The 16,487-nt window shown below is 44.4% G+C and overlaps 1 protein-coding gene across 1 annotated transcript in view; it reads left to right on the top strand.

The window, feature by feature from the left end:
- ZPBP (zona pellucida binding protein) overlaps positions 1-16,487 on the top strand; it is a 41,058-nt gene that overhangs the window by 4,417 nt on the left and 20,154 nt on the right. Inside the window, exons 2-6 of the mRNA XM_015405481.1 lie at positions 7,003-7,029; positions 7,268-7,330; positions 10,358-10,483; positions 14,227-14,376; positions 15,529-15,647. Coding sequence (XP_015260967.1) covers positions 7,003-7,029; positions 7,268-7,330; positions 10,358-10,483; positions 14,227-14,376; positions 15,529-15,647 — 485 coding nt within the window. The remainder of the gene's footprint in view (positions 1-7,002; positions 7,030-7,267; positions 7,331-10,357; positions 10,484-14,226; positions 14,377-15,528; positions 15,648-16,487) is intronic.

The following is a 16,487-nucleotide window of genomic DNA, read 5'->3' on the forward strand; positions in this document are numbered from 1 at the left end:
GTCAAAGTTATGCTGTTATGACAAGAGTTTGGAGACTGATGACCACTGGTCCAGCAGGCATATGATACCAGTTGATAAGTTTCAAGTTATTTACTTCATTAAGTAATAGTAATACTACAGTCTTAAAACCTAATTGCTGAGTGTCTGTTATTTCAACAAGAAAAGTGGACTATACATGAAATAAAAGAGGGAAATGAAATATGAAGTGAATAAACTTGAGCTTAAATGAAGGGAGTGGTGGCGCAGGCAGCTAATGCCTGCTTAAAGTAACAACATCTCGAGCAGTCACTATGGCTGTTCTAGTACCACCGCGGTCGAGGTGAGCTCTCGACCCTGTCCCAGCTCCCGCCTACCCAGCGGTTCGAAAGCAACGTAATTGCAAGTAGATAAATGGGTACCCATCCTTAGTAGGGTGGGGGGCACCCTGCCTGGCGTGATGGTTGTGACGGCGGCGGCGGCGAGGCATTGATTCCGGTGCGGACGGTGTGGCGTGGTGTGGCGATGCGGCAGCGATGGCGAGCGGGCGCGGCTGGAGGAGCGATCCCTGGCGGCCGAAAGAGGCGAGGACATCGGAGTGGCTGCCGTCAAAGAAGGAGCGCGCGAGAACGCTGAGCGCTGGCCCAGCGGAGCCGGAAGGGACATTGCTGAGGCCGGAAGAAGGCAGAGCCGCGCGCTGCAAGAGAGATGGGGCCACCGAGTGCCATGAAGAGCACCTCGCCAGAGACCGCCGACGAAAACCCGAAGAACAGCACCAACCACCGCCATAGGGGTGCCTGGTAGGTTGTCCCACCCCGCATAGAACCTGTGGCCCTAGTTAGGATACTGAAATGGTGATTAGCACCAACTTGTAAGCCGCTCAGAGACCCCTGGATAAGGGGTTCGAGCGAGATATAAAGTGGAATGTAAATAAAATTTAAAATTAAATGGCGATACTAGCTTCAGAAGCCAACTTAATTTGTCCAGGAGCTCCAGTTGCTGATTGAGAACCAGTTCGGTGCAGTGGTTAAAGAAGAAAAAGAGGAAGAAGAGCTGGATTTATACCCTGCCGTTCGGAGTCTCAAATTGGCTTACAATCTTTTTCTCCTCCTCATCCCACAACAGACACCCTGTGAGGTAGGTGGGGCCGAGAGCGCTCTTTTGAGAACTGCTCTCGAGAGAACAGCTCTGAGAGAACTTGTGACTGACCCAGGGTCACCCAGCTGGCTGCATGTGGAGAAGTGTAAGAGTGGCGGACTCAAGTCTGGAGCCCCCGGGTTTGATTCCCCACTCCTTCACATGGTCAGCTGGGTGACCTTTGGTCAGTCACAGCTCTCTCAGCTCCTCCTACCTCACAGGGTGTCTGCTGTGGGGAGAGGAAGGGAAAGCGGCTGTAAGCTGTTTTGAGACTCCTTCGGGTAGAGAAAAGCAGAGTATAAAAAACCTACTCTTTTTCTTTATGTATTGTGTCTATCTGTATGTTGGGTTAGTCAGTTGCTTTATCAGTAGCATAAGCATTGTGGAGTGGGCAGAGATTCTGTGGATAGTCCTGTTCCCTTTAGGTCTCAGCGGTTCTGAGCCTCTAAATGGACACTCCTGTGAAGGACAAATCTGTATTAACATATTCTTGAGAAAGCGAGTACTCGTGTGTTCTCATTTGTTTATAATTTGGTCGGGCCGCACCTTGAGTTCTGTGTGCAGTTCTGGAGGCCTCCCTTCAAAAAGGATGTGGACAGAATTGAGAGGGTGCAGAAGAGAGCGACGAGGATGATCAGGGGTCTGGAGTCGGAGCCCTATAAGGAAAGGCTAAGGGCCTTGGGAATGTTTAGTTTGCAGAAGAGGAGATTGTGGGGGGACAGGATTGTTCTCTTTAAATATCTGAAAGGAGACAAATATTTGGAGGAGGGCAAGGAGCTGTTCCAGTTGGCAGCAGAGGAGAGGACCCGAAGCAACGGGTTTAAATGACATGCAGAAAGGTATCGGCTGGATATTAGGAAAAAATTTTTCACAGAGTGGTTCAGAGGTGGAATCAGCTGCCTAGGGAGGTGGGGAGCTCCCCTTCACTGACAGCTTTCAAGAAGAGGCTGGATTAATATTTGCCAGAGATGCTTTAGGGTGGCCCTGCATTGGACAGGGGGTCGGACTAGATTGAGAGCCAGTGAATGTCATGTATGACCCCTTCCAACTCTATGATTCAATGAGTCTATCTGTTTACTTCATTTCACCTTCCTTCTCAGCAAGGACTCAAAGGGGCTTGCATTGTCCTCTTCTCCATTTTAGGATAGGCTAAGAGTGTATGGGAGCTGCGGTGGCTCAAGTGGTTAAGACGCTGAACTGCAGGCTGTGGAAGGTCGGTAGTTCAGCAGTTCAAGACCCAGGTGCCGCATGACGGAGTGAGCTCCCGTCTCTGGTTCCAGCTCCTGCCAACCTAGCAGTTCGAAAGCAAGAAATTGCAAGTAGATAAATAGGTACCACTTCAGTGGGAAGGTAACAGCATTCCGTGCGCCTTGGTGTTTAGTCATGCCAGCCACATGACCATGGAAAACGTCTTCGGACAGCGCTGGCTCTTCGGCTTTGAAACGGAGATGAGCACCGCAACCCTAGAGTCGGATTCGACTGGCTTTCGAGCAAGGGAACCTTTACCTTTCAAGAGTGTATGACTAGCCCGAGGTCACCCAGCTACGCTTCTGTGAAAGAAGGGGGATTGGAACTTTGATCTACCAAGTCTTAGTCCAACACTCTGATCACGACACCACACTTACTCTGTTAATGTTCGATCTGATTGACCAACACGCCTTGAACTGATACTGCTATAATGCTCCTCTCCCTATATATATCGTTACTAACAGGGCGTTCAGTTTTTAATCAAGATCCACAGGACCTGCCACAGAGTTTAGAACAGGGGTAGGCAACCTTTTTTGCCTCAGTGCCCACCCCCTGTTCACCTGTGAAGGTGTTGGGGTGCTGGCCGACAAAATGCTGGGGGAGGGGGGCAAGACAAATCTTGTGCTTGGCCAGATGTGGTTGGGAGCGTGTGCCACTCTTTGGCATGCGCGTTGGAGAGTGAAGATTCTAGTTCAGAATCTTCATTACCTTAAGTTGCAAAAAGTTACAAATATGGCCAACATTAATCCAGATCTCAGAATATTCTTTAGAGTGAGCAAATTCCTAGGCAATAGTGGTATAACCCAATAGAGACCCAAGCTTGATTTTGTATTGGGGATGATAGGAAGAAGCAATTGCATCCTACAGATTTTCAGGCTCCCTTCATGCTTACTTATAGTACTTGAGCTGCCGCCGCCGGAAAATTAATAATATGGTGGCTGAGTCCTTTGCCAGATTTACAGGATATTTTCTGTCCCAGTATTGGGGGGTAAAATCTAGAGCACAATATAGCAACAGTTACGTAAGTACCTTGACCTAGTGATTTCAGTAGGACCATGAAAGCTCTCCCTTTGGAGACAATGTCCCAGAGCCGAGAGTTAGTGGTTGAAGAGCTCCATCTTGTGGATTTAGATGTCAGTGAAGACATTGTCTTGCTCAGGACAGCTCACCTTAAAAAAGGTTAGAGGGACTAAGCAAATGAGGGGAAAATAGGTTCATGTTCAGAATGTTGGAAACAGATTTTCTAGTTGTGCATGAAACATTTTAATAATTTTCAGGCACTGATTTCTAATGGAAAATCCCAAAGTGCTGTGTTTCTGGGCTGATGTTGTTAAGTACTGTGTTAATTAGGTCTGATCCTGAAAGTGGGGTCTCGTGGCCCCATGAAGCAGATAGCTAAGAGTTCAACAGGATGTGCCACAAAACCTCAACAAGTTCTTTTTTTTTTTTGAGCCCCCGGAGGGGATTTTTTATTATTTTTTATCACTACAAAAAACTGCAACAGAAGAAAAGGGAAGGGAAACTACATAAACAGGATAAAGGAAAGAACCCACTACTAAAAGCCCCAAGAGAAGAGATCCTCCAATTAGCTTAGTAGACATCAAGTCTTCTCATCATTAATCCCTTCATAAACTGAGTCAAACATTTATAATACTTTCCCCATTAAGCTTAAGTTTAACTGTCTAGAAACAGTACCCCCAATCATCCCATAACAAAAGTCTCATAGGCACATTTCAGAGTCCTTCAGCCTTTACTTAAAACCTCGACAAGTTCTAACTGGGGTAAAAAACCCAAAAGACCCTATCCAATTTTAATTATGCCATGGGATTAGTTTAAAGCTAATCACCTGACCTTTAATTATTTCTGTATTATTTGTTTGTAATATTTCTAAGCTGTAAGTCTCTGAGGCAAAAAAAATGCTTGAAGTGGTACACAAAACATAAAATATGTATATTACATTTAAGTATATTTGGGTATTATGAAAACATCAATAAAGCTTAGGTAATTAATGAAGTTTTGGTATAATGGGCGTTACGAAGCCTTGAATATATAACATGGGAAATAAATTTCAAAGATCAGTACTTCAAAGAACAGCCTAAACTAGGGTTACCAGATATCTTCCTTTTAGAGGACATGCCCTCTTCTTTTGATGTCTGTCCTCTTTAGGGTTCTCTTTGAAAAAACTGATTAAAGTGTTCCCTTTTTGGGTTGGAATCTTAGGAATATTCCTAGCTGGTAGCCATGATCACAGCTTCAGTAGTAGGGGTGTTTAACATGAGATTTGTCATAGAGATCACCTGTTTGAAGTAGTCAGTCGGGAAATACGTTCTCTTTTTTCCTTTTCAAAATTTGGTAACCCTGCCGAAATCAATAAATGACAAATAGTCCTCCTAAACCAGCGGTTGCTGATCATTGTATTTGTCACAGTCTAAGCAGACGCAGGCTCATTAGGGTCAGATAATGTTCCAGTCCATAAAGGCTCTCCTGTTCATATCAGAGGTGGCTCGTGTGCCAGTTGATTAGCTCCTTTAAGGTGTATGTCTGCCATTGCTTGTGGGTGCAGGAACTCTGTATCTGAATGCACCCAGGACTATGGACCGAGGTACTTATTAATTAAACTGGGGTACTTATTATTAATGGAGTGGACTACTAACTATTAATTAGAGAAGAGAAGAAGTAGAGATTGGATTTATACCCCACCCTTCACTTGGAGTCTCAGAGCGACTTACAAACTCCTTTCCCTTCCCCTCCCCACAACAGACACCCTGTGAAGTAGGTGGGGTTGAGAGAGCTCTTTCCAGAACAGCTCTGACCGAACTGTGGCTTGCCCAAGGTCATCAAGCTGGCTGCAAATGGAGGAGTGGGGAATCAAACCAGGTTCTCCCAGATTAGAGTCCACGCACTTAATCACTACACCAAACTATTAGCTTGTGAAAGGTTCATGTACTATGTAGCTTATGCTGGGGAAACAAGTGAAAGGCCCCATGTAATGAGTGTTATCTCCACCCCATGACCAGGGATTTGCAAAATCTGGATTGGGTTATAAGCCAGGCCCAATACTTGTGTTAACCCCCACTCCCCTGTTCCCCACATCCAGTGCCATGGGCAGAGAACTTGGGAAATGGAGGGTGTTTGCACCTTTGTTGGATTTATGTAAAAGGTGCAAGGACAGCCCCAGAAAAGCCCCATGGAAAGAACAAGAAACTGCCTGCCGTTCTTTGCAAAGAATGGGTGGAAACTGAAGAGGTGTCCCCCCCCAGTCTCTTGCAGGAGATGGCAAAGGTGACTTGCGGGAGGAAAAAATCTCTCCTTTTCTTCATGGAGGGTGGGGGAAGAAAGGACAGGTGGATTCAAAATCAGTGTTTGCTGGATGTGCATAATTCCCTGCTGGACATGTACGGAGGAGATACTTGCCATTTGCAAGCCAGCGAGTGAATATATAGAATCTGTGTTTCCAATTAATATAGCTGCAGTTGCATACTACTTCACAACAGTTCATCTGATACATCTCTCCCATCTAGCTAATTTACCAACCATACTTGTGTGCCGCACTTTCACCTAGGTGAGCTCAAGGTAGCTGATGGGGAATTTAGTTGATTATATCGAGAGATACAGTGTGTGCGCGAGAGAGTATGTGTAGGATCCATGCATCCCTGGGTGGGGGATCATCCTAAAATTGCATGCTGCTTCTTTACTTTCCCTCATGTTTAGCTAGTTAATTTATTCAAACCCACAAACTGTTGTTTGTTTGTTTGTTTGTTCTCTGCTAATCCGGGCCCCAAACAGTGGTTTAATCCTGGTTTGCCAAGAAAGCACAAACGGTAGTTGCCAACTGGAATGTAATGGCAAGCTGTGGGGAAAAACTAGAGATGTGAAGGCCCGGAAAAAAACCCGGAAAAATTCGAAAAAAACCCAGGTTTTTTCTGTTTTTTTCCCTGAAGCTTTTTTGTTTTTTTCCGAAAAATTGGGAAAAGAAAAGAAAAGAAATTGTTTATGGAATGTTTTATTTTAACATGATAAATAAAATATTTTAAGACAAGGTGTTCAAATATTTTCCAAATCATTTCTAAAATATATAATGGTATCAGATTGATCTAATTTCTGTGCACTGAGGACAAGCAAGTCCTAGGTTACAAACTGAACTCTCCAATGCAAGAACAAGATGCATTTCTTCCTTTAGGAGGTGCGATTGTCAGAAGAAAATAAAAAGGTTTCAGTTTTGTTTTTGCATGTGGGTGGGTATTCTGTTTGTAATAATTGTTTGGGTACACTATATTTTTAATATGTTAGTTGTGATAATTTCATGCCAAGTAAAAATGTCCATAGTCATTTTTTATGTTCCTAAAGTAACAGAATGACTTTCAATCTAGAAAAGACAAAAGAAATGCTAATGTAGCATTTTTTTCAATTTTTCCAAAAATTTCCGTTTTTTCCCGAAAAAAAACCGGAAAAAAAACGGGTTTTTTTCCGAGCTTCAAAATTTCCGGAAATTTTACATCTCTAGGAAAAACTCCCCACAAAAGCAGACAGTCATTTTGCCGGCTTGCATGAAAGCAGGCAGCAGTTTGTCAGCCTAAGAATCCCCCAGGCTTATCTCTGTAGCAGTAAACCATGGTTTCTTGTTATGTCTGAACCATGCAGGATTGTTTGCCCCAAAATCGGCCAACGGTAAGTTTTAAGGATGACTGCACATTAGAACCCAGGAATTTCCAGTCTAAATCAATTCCCTACCTCCATTGGTTATCCTTGATCTTATTTCAGCTCTCCAATGCCTCTTATCATAAATCTTTGACTTTGTTTGTTCGTTTGTTTTTAACAAATCTCTGATCAGCCGGCATTGATGCATATTTTACGTTCCTTTCTGAAGTTTAAATTTTTACGCTATCTTTTTTTCCTGTTTTGACAGTTCATTGTTCTTCCGGTATAGATCCTAATGGAGTGAAAGTTGTAGGATCAACCAATTTGCCAGGTATGTGTTATATATTTAATCAATTCAGGCTTATTTCTCTTGATAATTGTGTGGAGGCTTCAGACAATGAAATTACAAATGCCGCATTTCCTTATGTAATTATGCAATTATACTGAAAGTGCTAGTATTAAATAATACATACAGTTTTAAGAACAAAAGAAGCTGTTGGCAATGCTTGCAGTATATTGATTATAATCAAACTTGGACAGAATAGAGCAGAGGGCAAGGGGTCTTTTTGACACAGCACGGCTTTCTTTGGATAACCCAACCAATAAAGTCTTCTGTAGGAATGTTTCAGAGAGAGCTACATGTGGCTTCACTGTTGGTACAGACAAATTCTGACTTCTCTTCGGTTTTTCCATTCATTTCCGGCATGCAACTTGTACTTTGGTAATCGTTCTACAGTATTTTGTGTTTTATTATTGTTGCAAGAAAACAAATATTTAAGATATTAATCAGATCTCCCTGTTGGCATAAGAGACCGGCTGGATCTGACCCAGAGAGTTAGGCACACAAAAGCAATTCTTTGCTTACGGGAGGATTGCCTGTCACTGTGTGGGAAATGGTGGTGGTGGGGACTGTCTCCACGTCCGTTTTTGGTGTTGTTTGAGCTGGATCCTTGCATAAATAATTATATATACAAATGCAGTTCTCAAGTTTATGAAAATATAGAACACAGTGCCAAAAATACTCTATTTTTACAGTATAGTCTTACTATTTAAACAGTGTACTATAATTATCCAATAATATTACAATTCAGACGTAAGGCACAATGGGCATATCGACACCAAGAGGTGTAAATTCTCACACAGAAAGTCAGTTTGAGTCTTTCTTGCAGAAGATGAAAGCAGTCGGATGAAAGCAGTCAACTCGCTACTCCGGACTGAAAAGCGGTTTCAATCAGACTTCGTCAGGACTGTGCACCAATCGGAACCAAAGCCTTCATATATTAAACGAAGCAGGGCAAACACCTTCAAGGGCCGAACCGAAAGAAATGAGACAGCCGTTAAATCTCCTTGGAGGTGTCTGCTCTGCTTGATTTAATGCATGATAGAATTTTTGTGTGTGTGTATTTTCACCGTTGTGTACAACAGTGTTGTATATTTTCTTACTCTCACTGTTCACCGTGGTTCCCTTTTACTATTGTTCTCAAGTTAATGGCAGGACATCTATTTACACTTGGCTTAGTAGGGGAGGGGTGAGGACAATTCAGGTGAGTCCACCACCCTGAAGGTTAGGAGTAACCAAGCGTCGATCATGGTGGGAAGCACATTAGCCAGGGCCTGTGCCTCGTCTTGGCCAGTGTGTGCCTCTTCTTTCTCTTGTATGCTGTACAGGTTTTTCTTGCACGGACTTAAGGCAATTGAGGATTTGTGGAGCTCAGAAGGAATTTTACCTTGCCTTGCTTGTAACAAGGTGCTTCTTGTAACTAGCATTTGGATGACTGTTCACGGTGCTTTTGCCACAGCAGACAATGGGACTGCCAACGGCCTGCATGTGTGAGCATGCGTGGGCTGCCTGGGAGGACAGGCCATTGCTCAGTTGGGCCTCTTATTGGCGGTCAACAGACTGCTGACTGTGGGGCACCATGAAGCGGGTTGTGCTGCCGACAACCTCAGGCCTCTCTGACAGACGGACTAGGTCATATCCTGTCAGCGGCTGGGCTGCCCAGAACGTCATAGTAGCCCTGCCCAGGGCTATTTTTGGGCAGGAACGCACAGGAACGGAGTTCCGGCTGGCTCCTGAGTTGGCCACGCCCAGCAGGAACTCGTTAGCATAATACGCCACACCTAACAGCAGAAACTCATTAGGATTGGCTACATTAGGGGGTGTGGCCTAACATGCAAAGAAGTTCCTGCTACAAAAAAGCCCTGAGTTTTGACAACAAAGTAAACAGAATAAGAAGCAAAAGGTGGGTGTGGCTGGATGAGCACACTTCTGGTAACATGGGGATGTTGGCCTAATATGGTAATGAGCTGTGTTGTCAGGGTAACAGGCATCTGACATCCGTGCTAACTGTATTATTCATCCCTACCTTTTTTTTTTTTTGGTCTGTATCTTTATTGCTGCCCTCGCTTGCCAATGCATTCCTGGGAGGGGGCGGGGAGTGTGTGCAGTTAGAGGAGTAGTTGGTTAGGGAGTTTCGCCTGGTACTTTTCTCAAGAGGCCCCGAGGACAGGTTTCACACGCAAATGTTCTCGGAGAAGATTGTGCTTGGCTGAAGTAGATAGTGACGACATATCTGTCAGAGTCACTATAGTAACGCTGACGTAGGAGTGTTTGGAATTTTGGGTTTTTTTAACCTCTATATCCTGCTTTTCCCCGCCTTTGCGATTCAGTCCTAACAAGAAGTTTGAACCCCATGCATCTCGTATCTCTAAATAAAGCATTCACTGCCAAAGTGTGTGTGGGGAGAGTGATTTGACTGGGGACCTGACAGCCTACTTTATGCCAACTTTAAGTGAAGCTATAGCAATACAGCTGGATTCAAGTCCAGTAGCCTTGTAGAGGCCAACGCAATTTTCGGGGTATGATTCTTGAAAGGTCACGCCCCCGAAACCTCGTTGTTCTCTAAAGTGCTACCAGACTCGAAACTGGCGGATCTTCTTTGTGGTCTCTGTGCATCACACCCATGGGATTATGCGCCTGCGCTGATCTGAATTGGTGGTATGCAAAGCTCACAAAGGGATTTTCGCGCCTCCCTCCCAAGCATGCGCGGGAACCCCATTGTGCATGCCCAAAGAGGCGGGGCACGGACATCCCGCCAGTTCTCTTCTGACCGCCGCGCTGTTAACAGCCTGTTTTGTGCCGGTCGGTGAAGAAGCGTTATTTTCCTGATTGCTCAAATCGTTCTTCTTTTTTCGTGTAGCAATGCAATTGTGGTTTGGTTATAGCTAGTGCGTCTGTCCGAGCATTTCTCTCTGTCCCTGGCTTTTCTGCTGTGGGTGCGGTTGCATTGTATTTGCGATGTATCGAAAGAGCGGATTCCGATTGCATATTGATAATCATGGCACTTTATACTTTCAGTCAAAGTTTATGTCAAGATGAATTTCAACAGCCCACGTATTCTATGCATTACGAGTCACCTAAGAAATTCTGAATTGATCGACCCAATATTCCAGTGGCATGGACCAGGAGGTGACATGGTCACAGGTAAGGTGTTTTCCCCATCGGGTAGTAATCTCTCCCGTTTTATTTCTAAACGCTGTTGGTAAGTTTTGCCTCCATTTATTTTTGTAGGTCTTCAGCACTCCTAATTCTTGAATGCTTTCATCAGTTGTATTTACTTTTTCATTTTACTTGGGTGGGTCTTAAGGGCCCAGGATAGATGTCTGTGGCCAGTCTAGCCAAAGTAAAACAAATGAAGAGGTCTAACCGTTTTCTTGATTCTCACATTGAAATTTGTGGAACTAGAAAGTTGTTGATTTTGGATGGAGCTTGTTGGAAGTTATTACTGACCGTATTAAGAGATTTTATTCCTGATGAGAATGAGCCTTTCCTCTCACAGGGTAGATATTAAAAACTTCCTGGCTTGGAACAAGCTGCAGTTTGTTGTGGCAGTACTAGCATCATTCTCTGGGCGATAAACCAGGGTTTTAAGACACAGTTCAATCCTGGTTTCATCTAACTGGGATGGGAAAGGAGGGAAGGAGGAAAGGGAGTACATGTGACTGTGTTCATAATGAACAAGCGGAAGTTTCTTTTTGACATTTGAATGCAGCTATTGTATAGACAATGGCAAGCTATTGTATAGACAATTGCTAGTATTCTGAATCCTGCAGAAGCAGTATTCAGAATGGAATTAAGAAACCCCAAAGAGCATGATGCTGCCAGCATTAAGCATTTGTATATCTGAGCTGTTTTCCACGAGGGATTTACGCAGGGCTCTTTTTGTAGCAGTTACTCATTTGCATATTAAGCGACACACCCCTAATGTAGCCAATCCTCCAAGAGCTTACAGTAGCTCCTGTAAGAAGAGCTCTGTAAGCTCTTGGAGGATTGGCTACATTAAGGGTGTGGGTGGCCTAATATGCAAAGGAGTTCCTGCTACAAAAAGAGCCCTGTAAGGCTTATTTCTTCCAGTTAAAGGCATTAAAAGGTGAAATTCAGAGCACAAAGGGTGGAGTATTTCTAGTGTGGATGCTCTTTTTATACTTTTGTGCTATCCTGCTTGTTCCAAGTGCCTGCTAAAAGACCCACGTGCATGCCTTTCTATCAACTGCTATATCAAAACACCACGATTACTTTAAGGAGTTGTGTTGAATGGGGGAGAGGGGGATTTTCATGGAGCACTCCTTCTGCGGTTGTGTTTTTTTGGGGGGGCAGGCAAATGGGTGAAAGAGTTCACTAGCTGTGTGTGGGGGATGAAGGGAAGGGGTGTGTTCTCGTATTGCCGAGGCAACTGTGCCCCCCCCCCGGCCATATTTCTGCATCGTCCTGCAATTGTAGTCCTGTTGCCTGTCCTCGCAGCACAACGTGGCAACAGAAGTGTGTCCCCCAGATGCATCTCTACACATCTCCCTTTCTAGACATCATGCCCTTGAATGTCTTCTTTTCCTCTTGCCTTGCTGTCTAGAATGAGCTCGCCCAGTAGTCCAATAATTACTAATATTTCTTGTGTGTGACGTAATTTAGTTTCAAGATTTTGCCGATGAGTAAACAGTTACCGTCTGCAGTCCACAACACAGATTTGAGTTTGGGATCCCTTTCGTATCATACGAGCACAGTACTGTCACCTCTGAATGGTTAGCAAACTTAACAGAATTTTGGTATGGTTCCTTGTGTGCTGAAAGTCCTCAATCTTTGGGATGTGCAAGAAGTAGGAGCTGTTGAGTCTGTCCGCAGACTCGGTAACAGAAGATTCAGAACACATTTTGCATTATATAAAGGATATCTGCTACTAAAACATACATTTTCTTTTTTTAAAAAAATATTTTCTTTATTCATTTTTCCACCAAATCTAATAACAATAACCATTGTTACTCATATTTACATCAACTTGTGCAGAGTTCTTCCCATCATATCATTAGTATTGCCTTCACTTTTCTTATCAAGTCTAGAACACTTCATTCCAACTATTCTATAATACAAAATTCTAATAAATCAAACAGTACCCATAATTTTAAGAACTTAATTATCTTACATGCCTTATGTTTAACTTTCGTTATCATATCAGTTTTATCCACCTATAAAATTTTGCCCAAAATTTTTCAAACTCTTCCCAGCCTTTTTCCCTCAAGAGAAACGTCAGTTTCTCTAGTTCCGCTACATCTATTAATTTTAACTTCAATTCTTCTTTTGTAGGAATATCCTCATTTTTCCATTTACTAGCATATAGAATCCTAGCTGCCGTGATTATATGCATCACTAAATAACTTTCCCTATTTTTGAAATCATCTGGGATAAAATTCAATAAAAAACATTCTGGTTCAAATGGCATTTGTCTACCTAATATTTCTTCCACCATTTCTTTTACCATCTTCCAATATTTTTTAGACTTATTGCATGTCCACCATAGATGATAAAAGGTTCCATCCCTTTGTTTACATTTCCAACATACTTTCCCAATTGTTTTGTCAAATTTATTCAGTCTAACTGGAGATATGTGCCATCGATAAAAATGTTCTCAGAGTAGTCACCTGCATAACTTCTGCAGACGTTGTCCATTTCTGTTTGCTACATCTAAGGCCCAATCTGCATCGAGCATTTGCTCCACTGTTTTACCCCACCCCACGCTGGAACAGGAAAAAGACGCGGCTCAAAACAAATGCTCCTCAAAACACTGCTCCTGGTGGACAAAAATTGTCCCTCTCCACCAGTGGAAATCCTCTGTGGAATCCAAGGGGCCTGTAGGTTTCAGGAAATGTAGGCACTGCTGTTGGAAACAGAGTTCCATTTGATAGAAGGACATCACTCTTCTGAAACCCGCGCCCCTTACAACATTGTTCTAATCCGTTTGAATTTTAAAATCAATGTTCTCAGAGTAGTCACCTGCATAACTTCTGCAGACGTTGTCCATTTCTGTTTGCTACATCTAAGGCCCAATCTGCATCGAGCATTTGCTCCACTGTTTTACCCCACCCCACGCTGGAACAGGAAAAAGACGCGGCTCAAAACCACATTCAAAACACCGTCCTGACTGCAGAGTCACCCCCGAATGGCCATAAATCTATGCAGGCGGCTACCATAAAACCGAGAGATCAAAGGAAGTGAAACCGGCATGCAGTCTGAACACTGCCATAAAATCCGACAATCACTCAAAGTGAGAGAGTGGCATGCAATGTAGAGGGGAATTTCCGTTCCAGCCTGGGTTTGGTAAAACCGCAGAGCAAATGCTAGATGCGGATCAGACCTAAGTTTGCGATGGTGCCTGTAGATCTCTTGAACTTGTCCATTCCTTCTGCTTAGTGGAGGGGGAAACGGTGCAAATAAAACAGTTTTATCTTCTTTATTTGAACACATTGCATCTCCGTAATCATTCACTCTATTTCTGGAATGAATGTGGGATTCTGGGGGAGTCTTGAAGAGATACCATCTTAGAGAGAACCCTGTTACTGCCTAGTTATTTTCTTCCCTGTCTTGACATGAGAGGAATGTAGATGCCTGAGACTTATACCGTCTTGAGAGTTCTCATTGTAGTGTAAATAAATGAACAGCTTCATAGGAAGGCAGCACCTACTAAGAACTGCACCTGTTGGTGAGACCCTTTATTATATTGAAATGCAGTAATTATTTATCCTTATTCTTACTGTAGTGGTACTGTTTAGACATGACCGCAGTTAAGGCTAGGATCAAAAAAAGTTAAAATATGATGCTGCCAGTTGGGAGTCCCAGCTGGTCTTCAGCATACATTTCTTACGCCATTAAACTTGATTTTATTTTACCTTTTTAAATAGAAAATCAGACTGTGAAAATAACACCAACAGGAACTTTGCTATTCCGGCAGTTTAAACCGGAGATGAGTGGAGTCTACACATGTTCCCTTGTATTTAAGCCAACCACCGAGCAATCTGAGAAGAGCTATTTGATCAAATACGTTCTTTATGGTAAGATATTAGCTTTTCTTTCTCTACTGCTTTAGAATGCTAGTTGGATTTGCTGAAATTATAGGGGGAAATCCCGTGTACAGTTAAACATGCTTAAGCCCCATTGAATTCAGTAGTAATTAAGCACACTTAGTTATACGCTCCATTTCACCCTTAATGAGATAAAATAATTGAAATCTCGCTAATCGAGAGCGCGGAAAGACTTTCTCTGGGCTTCTCAATCAGGAAATTTTAAACCATCAGTTATTTTCAAAAGACGCACGAAGTCTAAATTGAAAAGCAGAAGAAAAAACGGGCTCCCGAGAGTTCTTTAGCAGTATAATCCCATTACGTTCTGAAAGTAGAGATGATTCTTCATTTTCTGTATTGCTTGTCATTCCCCCTTGTCTTAGGAACAGAACTTGAATGCAGCTTTGTTATGCTACCATTCTACATCGTGTTAAAATGAACACCGAGATTCCTTTTCTTTATGAACAATAAGCTCCTTTGACCGGAGGTTTTGAGCCATAACACTGAGATCTCAAAACACTTTTTGCTCCTCTTTACATTCTGTCACGCAGAGCGTCATATCGTATCTGATTGCCTCTGTTACGAGACAGAAGTATTCTTCAGTACCTTCCCTTTGGGGCTGGATCTGATCTAACTGGAGCTCAAGAAAACCCCTTTTTGTTTTCAGTTGAACGTTATTGAGTCCTTGGGTATTTTTGAAAACTGGATAAATGGTTGACTAAGGAGGGCAGAATGAGTATTCTAGTTTTTACTAGCTGAGTGTCTGACGAAGAAGAAGAAGAAGAGATTGGATTCATACCCCGCCCTTCACTTGGAGTCTCAGAGTGGCTTACAAACTCCTTTCCCTTCCCCTCCCCACAACAGACACCCTGTGAGGTAGGTGGGGTTGAGAGAGCTCTGACAGAAACTGCCCTTTTTCAAGAACAGCTGTGCCAGAACTATGGCTTGCCCAAGGTCATCCAGCAGGTGCAAGTGGAGGAGTGGGGAATCCAACCCGGTTCTCCCAGATTAGGGTCCGCGCACTTAACCACTACACCAAACTGGCTAACTCGGATACAGTTCATTCTTGGTCAGTTGGCCATGCTCTTAGCAGAATAGAGTGCAGTTTTTCTGGGTTGTACAGTCTTCTTTGCTCCCCATCAGGGCCGGCACACCTGCTAGGCGAACTAGGCATTCGCCTAGAGTGCGGGCTGGCCCTAGGGGTGCCAAACAGGTCCCAGCCCCCCCGGCCAAAGCCCCCCAGCCTCCACCAAAAGCAGGCTGTGAGTCCTAGTGGCTTCCCTGACCGGGTGACCACCGGCGTCGCCTCTGCTGCCTCTGAGTTCTGAGTGCCTCCCTTCAGCGCCTCAACACCTGGGCGCCAGCCAGCAAGTGCCACAGTCCGGCGCCAGCAGAAGTGCCTGCAAGCACGTGTGCTGGCCTCCCCCCAGCAGAGAGAACGGGTGGGACGACACAACTTGTTCTTGCCTGTCTGGATCTTTCTTTCGGGCCAGGACGGCAGCCAGCAACTTGCTTCCTCCCTCCCCAGCCCCCCCGCCTGGGGAAAGCGGGCCAGGGACTTCCCAGGGTGGGTTTTGGCTAGGACTTTCCATGAGTCAGAAGGCAAGCTTTTTCAGCCAATCGCCGGCTCCGAGAGGGGTCGCGTCATCCGTTGCCGGGTAGAGGAGCTGCTTTCTTTGGACGGAGCATCTCTTCTTGTCTCGGGGTGGTGGTGGATGAGGCTCCGCAGACATGGCTCCTGCGGGATGTCGCCTCGGATGCTTAGTTTTTTACTCCTTGGACAATGTGTATCTTTCCCTGGGAATCCCCCTCCACCGTACGTATTCCCGCAACTTGTCCTGCCGTCTGGAGTGATATGGAACGGTCCGGATACCTCAGTGCCTTCAGCTCTCCTATTAGCGCTGCGCTTTGCCTGGTAGTGCTGTTCTACTCAGGTCTGATTCAGAGACCCGGAGGCCCCCCTTCTCTGGTCGCCTGTGGCGAGAGGTGGAGCTGCTGCTGGCTCCCACAACCCAGTTTTGATGACTGTCTGAACCGGCGTCTCGGTCTCGTGCAGGAAACTGTACTTTGTTCTCCAGATCCCCCCCCCCCCCCCCTGTTCT

Source organism: Gekko japonicus, unplaced genomic scaffold (assembly GCF_001447785.1).
Source record: "Gekko japonicus isolate JY-2015 unplaced genomic scaffold, Gekko_japonicus_V1.1 scaffold2053, whole genome shotgun sequence".
In the NCBI taxonomy this organism is placed as follows: Eukaryota; Metazoa; Chordata; class Lepidosauria; order Squamata; family Gekkonidae; genus Gekko; species Gekko japonicus.